The following is a 5,669-nucleotide window of genomic DNA, read 5'->3' on the forward strand; positions in this document are numbered from 1 at the left end:
ATTTTTTCAAGTATTATTATTTAATTTCCTTTGTGACATTTGGTAATTGGAGTTTTAAACTGATATCAGTATACAGCAACACATGCAAATTCAAAATTGAATATTAGTTGTGTGTATAAATTTTATTGTTGAAATATCAAACCACGGAAACCATGGGTTTAGACATGTTAAGTAAACTATATATATCCACTTGACATATATACAGGTGAAATTAATCACACGTAACAAAAATCATATTTGGACCAAAAAGTGTGTGTGTGCGTTTACTTTTCAAACATCATTATCTTCTAAGAAGAGTTTGTAAGAGTTGGAGTCAACGATTCTAATTTTAACTAACATCAAATGAAAGAAACAACAAGTAGTAAAACGTGACGATGAATAAATTAGGAAAAGAAAATTACGAAACTCTATACGTAATTTGTTAAACTGAACAAACTAAAAGTGAATTTAAATCTGACAAAACTGAACTTCTCAAGAACAGTCTTCGTATGTATCTTTCCTTATTAACTGGTCTAGTCAAAGCTCGAACCGTCTCTCTATCTAATTAAACTGGTCCGTACGTAATACGTATGAAATGCAGTTAATGGTGTTCAAACAAAAACACATTTGACAATAGCGGTCAACTAAAACAACCCCGTCGAAGTATTTTTTAGATATTCCAACAAAAAACGAAACTAACAAAAGTCTTCACTCCCAGAAATTTCATAAAGACAATAACAACTAGGCTGGCGCACTCTAAAAAACCCAACAAAGTGACTACGAATATTCAAAAAAGCTAACATTCAGAAGATGACAAAAGAAAAGAAAAAAAACCCTCCACCATCAAAATCTTATCTCACCTAAGATATGGTAGCCAAAAAGTCGAGATTGAAGCCAGGAACCCGACGAAATACTTAAACAAGTGAGAACAAAGAGTTGGGTTATTGAGACCGAAGTGTTTCTCTTCTCCTAGTCGGGAAGAATTTGCTCGTTGTCTGCATCTCCTTCTGTCTCAATGGTAGGTTTTGAAGGTCCAGATCCGGGAGCTTGCTTCTTCTTGATACCACTCACTATATCATCGATCCTCAGAAGCATACACGCAGCTTCTATCGCTGTCTTGAATGTTTGCGCCTTCACATTGTATGAATCCCATATCTGTCAAAGTTTTAAAAGGTTAAGAGTCATACTCTTGAGTTACATTGGTTTCATGTTAGCGAGAATCACACCAAAGGTAATGGGGTTTAACACCCTACCTTGCACTCTTTCATATCAGCTATTAAACCAGAGTTCCCATCAATACCGGTCCACGCGTTTTCACCATTTGCGTGCTGCACCAAAACCGACCATTGAAGCATTGAGAAAAGAGTTGGTATATATACTAAAGGAAATGGGAAAGAGAAAGCAGTCGGGGTTTGTAGTGCTAGACATTACCTTCCCTTGTAGTGCAGTCATAGTACGGATCACGTTAACCCCACAGTTTTGAGCCAGGGTTCGTGGAATAGCCTCGAAAGCAATGGCAGCTGCTTCATATGGCCACTGATTATATAAGATTCAGAAGAAAAAAAATATCAGTGTGGGAAAAGCATACTTGGCTTCAAAGCTCTATATAGCTTTGCAACATAAAAAAGCGCACAATTTTCAGCACGGAAACAAAATGTAATAGAAGCAAGCCAACCTTCTCTATGCCTTCGATTGTTGCACTCTTCTGTTTTAATGTGGCAGAGACGGTTAATTCTGTGGCTCCTCCACCAGGAACGAGCTTTGGGTTTTTGATAATGTTTCTTGCAACAGACATGGCATCCTGTAGGAACAATCGCTCAGGCATAAAAGATAATGAATGATTAAGACATAAGGGTTTGTAAATAAACACCAACGAACCTGTAAATTTCTTTCCACTTCATTGATGAAATCTTTACTTGGTCCCCTTAAGAGTACAGTACACGCTTTGGGTTCTTTGCATTCAACAATGAAAGAAAAGAAATCATCTCCTATTTTCTTGACCTCAAACAAGCCAGCCCCAGTACCAATATCAGACTCCTGCAATTCGTCGGGTCTATTCACAATTACTGCTCCACAAGCCTTGGCGATTCTGTTGTTGTCAGTTTTTCTCAACCTTCGGATTGCACTAACCCCAGCTTTACTGAAATAGTGACAGGCCAAGTCACTAAGACCCTTCTCTGTGATAACTAAATCAGGTTTGAACTTAAGTATTTGCACGCAAATGTTCTCGATGTATTCCTCTTCCAGCTTCAACAACACTTCCCAGTCTTCTTCTCTGACCAACTCAGCATTGGTTTGATTTTCACCTTTCTTGTACTCAAGGGGACAGTCAAGAAGAATGATACGTGGGTTAACTATCTTTCTCTTCATTTTACCAGGAGCAACAACATCTTTGTTAAACATAACTCCTTTAAGAACCTCAGAGTCCTCAAACTGACCACCAGGAACCTTCTCAATCTTGATGTACTTTTTAATATCTACCTCCCTCAAACCTTGCCCAAGATCAACACCAACAGTAGTGGTGGCATCAATGGCCAAATCCTAAAAGAACACATAAAGTCATATTAATACATGTGAGTATGGTATTCGACAACAATTATAGTTCTAGAGAAAACTATGCCAAGATGAATACTGAATGTCCACCAACAATATGTGAGACGTAAATGGTATCTGATATAAAACTTCATCCTATAAATATTTCAACAAACAGGCACCATAAAATGACTGGCTAAAGTAAGCAGTCATCAATTCAAAAAATTTCATCTATGGACAAGGTTACAGATTACATTCCAAAAGTCACATTTAGATGTATCTATGCCTACTTTCCTAGACTTGTCCAATATATAGTAAGGAGTATAAAAACCTCAGCAGTTAATGCAAAAGTCAGAGGCTACAATAATTAAGGTACTTACAGCAATTAGATCTCCAAATTGGCTAGTGAACTTTGTCCCTATGCAGCTCTTGACTAATCCTAGCACTGAAGAACCTGCAACTCGCACATTCTTCCATCAGTACAGAAGTAAATGAAAAGCCAACATCAGAAAACCAAAGAAGCTGGAACTTGACGCCAAATGAACAAACACAAGGTAGAAATGGACTTACGGTCATTGATATCAATTGACATAGCAATTTTGTCAAGAACAGCAATAGAATCTTCGAGAGCCTTAATGTAAGCTGCAGAGAAGAACGCATTCACTAAGACGACAACGAGATGAGTAACATAACAGCAACAAGCAATTCATAGTGCTAGCATACCTCGGCATATGACTGTGGGATGGTAATTCTTTTCAACAAATGCTTCTGCAACGTGAAGCATTTCTCCAGCTGTTGGAAGGGAAAAAAAAAACAGAAATGAGGACTTTAAGAACCCATGCTTATGAACAGATCTTCATCCTGATTTTCTTAATCCCACAATCAAAAAAAACACTGCAGCACCTACCTAGAACGATAACTGATGTTGTCCCATCACCAACTTCTTCGTCTTGTGTACGGCTCAACTCAATCATTGACTAGAATCACCAGAGTAAAAAGAAAATGGATGAGAAAACAACTTTAACAGGAAAATAACAAGAACAGTAGATAGAGAGAGAGAGAGGCCAGAAGTAAAACAAACTTTAGCTGCAGGATGAGCAACATCTAGCTCACGAAGAATAGCATTTCCATCATTGGTAACAACAATCCCTGTCAAGATTTAAGAAGAAACAATAAGACGAAGGTTCAGAAAAAAACTAAAACCCCCAACTCAAACAGAAACAACAGGTTTTTTTTTAGGGTTTATATAAATCTAACACTAAAAGTGTACAATAACAACTTCAACTAATAAAAAAAACTACATGAGAACAATATTTCCAGAGCTAAAAACACTTAAACCTAATCTCTTCCTTAGTGAGATCTACAACACATACAGAGAATAGAAAAACCCTAAAAATGAGAATTAAAAATACAAGGTTTAAAAAATAATACCTCCACCAGCATCAAGAAGCATCTTCAACATAGAACGAGGACCCAACGTCGTACGAATGATATCAGCCACAGCCTGTTAACAACAAAACTACAATGATCGGAACCAGAGACACAGTAGCGAGAGAAGGCAAGCATCACAATAGAAAGGGGATTAAATTACCTTGGAAGCTTGGATATTACCATGATGAACCTTTCTTCCAGATTCACGCTTTAACGAATCGCCTGCAACCATTTTAAGGAGTTAAATCTCGTTACCAAAACTTAAAACATCGAGTAAGAGGAAATGAGATCTGGAGGAAGAGAGAGAGAGAGAGAGAGAGAGAGAGAGAGAGAGAGAGAGAGAGAGATGCTTACTGAGTACGAGTACCGGTGCTTGCATATTTGCGATCTGAGGTTTTCAGAGTGAAGAGAAGCTTTAAGAGAGAGAGAGAGAGAGAGAGACGGCGAGTGAGTTGCGATTTCAAAGAGCGGCAACTGGGGAAGAACACTACTCCGATTCCTTCTTTCTCTCCTTTTCTGTTTCTTTGTTTTTCCTTATTAGGTTGGAAAGCCCAATATTAAAAGCCCATTCATATATCTGTTGAAGCCCATAAGCCTTTTTCTTCTTTCATTTGAAAACATATTTTCCTAAACCAACAAGACTTTTTAATCACTTACCTGTGACCAGTGATGACTGTATGCAAGAAAAAAAATGAAGCGAAATTGAGATAAAACGTTATTTAAAGGTTTAGTGTGATTTACTTTTTATTACTACTATTGGTTATGGTTTTTTTCGAATATGAAAAAGACATGTCTTAAAATTTCATAATGTTAAGTTCGGTTGTGCAATTTCAGTGAGTTTGATCTCATGTACGAATATTGGGTCTGATTGGTAACGTAGCCAAAGCTGTACAGAAAAATTGTAAATTGAAGCTGTAAACTTTTAATGAATAGTGTAAAGCTGTTAGAAAAAACTGCAAATGAAAGCTGTACAGAAAAGTTGAGAATAAAGTTTTTAGGATTGGTAAACTTTAAAGCTGTATGTTGGTACAACTTTGTACCACTTTGTAAAGTGGTTACCAATCACTCCCATTATTAGTATATGAAGTGTAAGTTGGAACCATTTACCGATAAGATCGATCATGTTGTCAATCGTATTGTCAATCGTATGCTTCCTTCCCTAACTTTCAAGAGAAAATGATTTACTGTACTTTGATTAAATATAAATGCTGTAATTTAGTAGCAGTACTAGTTTTTCTAATTAGAGAACGTATCGTATTCCTAGGACAATTTATGGTGATCTATCTTTACGTACTTTTTACGAAAAGAATGGTTTAAGACTCACGAGTCGAGAGAGTTTTGTTCTTTTCTTTTTTATTCATTGGTTAAAATAAATAAAAATAATATATTTTTCTCATAGAAGATATTTTTATATTTCTACACGTGTTTTGGCAATTTCCTCGATACGAAAAAAGCGAAAACTCTCTATAATTGATTTGATTTTTTTTGGTTAATGGCTTTTGAATCCTATGATATACTTTGAAGACTGAACACAAACAAAAACAAAACAAAATCTCTTATCACACACACACCACCACTATCTCCAATGGAGAGCATTGGCAGCCACCATTGTTGCAGCTCTCCTTTCACCTTCACCACTAGAAACTCATCAACACTTCCTAAACTCGTTAACTTCACTCGCAGAGTTCATCTCACCCACCAATCTCACCGACTCAGAAACTCCTCTT

The 5,669-nt window shown here is 36.7% G+C and overlaps 2 protein-coding genes across 2 annotated transcripts in view; one reads left to right on the forward strand and one right to left on the reverse strand.

Annotated features, from left to right (window-relative positions):
- Positions 620-4,445, reverse strand: LOC104706960 (T-complex protein 1 subunit gamma-like). Its single transcript, XM_010423202.2, has 13 exons — positions 4,297-4,445; positions 4,103-4,164; positions 3,943-4,015; positions 3,593-3,660; positions 3,419-3,488; positions 3,235-3,303; positions 3,082-3,153; positions 2,892-2,965; positions 1,858-2,520; positions 1,655-1,780; positions 1,411-1,515; positions 1,233-1,307; positions 620-1,134 (listed from the first exon to the last, which is right to left on the reverse strand). The coding sequence occupies exons 1-13, from the start codon at positions 4,319-4,321 to the stop codon at positions 949-951; spliced, it is 1,668 nt and encodes a 555-aa protein (XP_010421504.1). The 5' UTR covers positions 4,322-4,445; the 3' UTR covers positions 620-948.
- Positions 5,451-5,669, forward strand: part of LOC104709431 (phosphoglucan, water dikinase, chloroplastic-like) — a 6,728-nt gene continuing 6,509 nt past the window's right edge. The window contains exon 1 of the mRNA XM_010426046.2: positions 5,451-5,669. Coding sequence (XP_010424348.1) covers positions 5,528-5,669 — 142 coding nt within the window. The 5' untranslated portion in view covers positions 5,451-5,527.

The sequence above is a fragment of the Camelina sativa genome, chromosome 8 (genome assembly GCF_000633955.1).
Source record: "Camelina sativa cultivar DH55 chromosome 8, Cs, whole genome shotgun sequence".
NCBI lineage: Eukaryota > Viridiplantae > Streptophyta > Magnoliopsida > Brassicales > Brassicaceae > Camelina > Camelina sativa.

What these genes read in the sequence shown, in the direction of transcription:
- LOC104706960 (XM_010423202.2), bottom strand. Translation starts at nt 4,321, where the DNA reads ATGCAAGCACCGGTACTCGTACTCA. An exon ending in AGCACCGGTACTCGTACTCA is followed by an intron (nt 4,165 to 4,296) that starts GTAAGCATCTCT and finishes AAATGGTTGCAG; the next exon opens with GCGATTCGTTAAAGCGTGAA. An exon ending in GTCAATTGATATCAATGACC is followed by an intron (nt 2,966 to 3,081) that starts GTAAGTCCATTT and finishes TGCGAGTTGCAG; the next exon opens with GTTCTTCAGTGCTAGGATTA.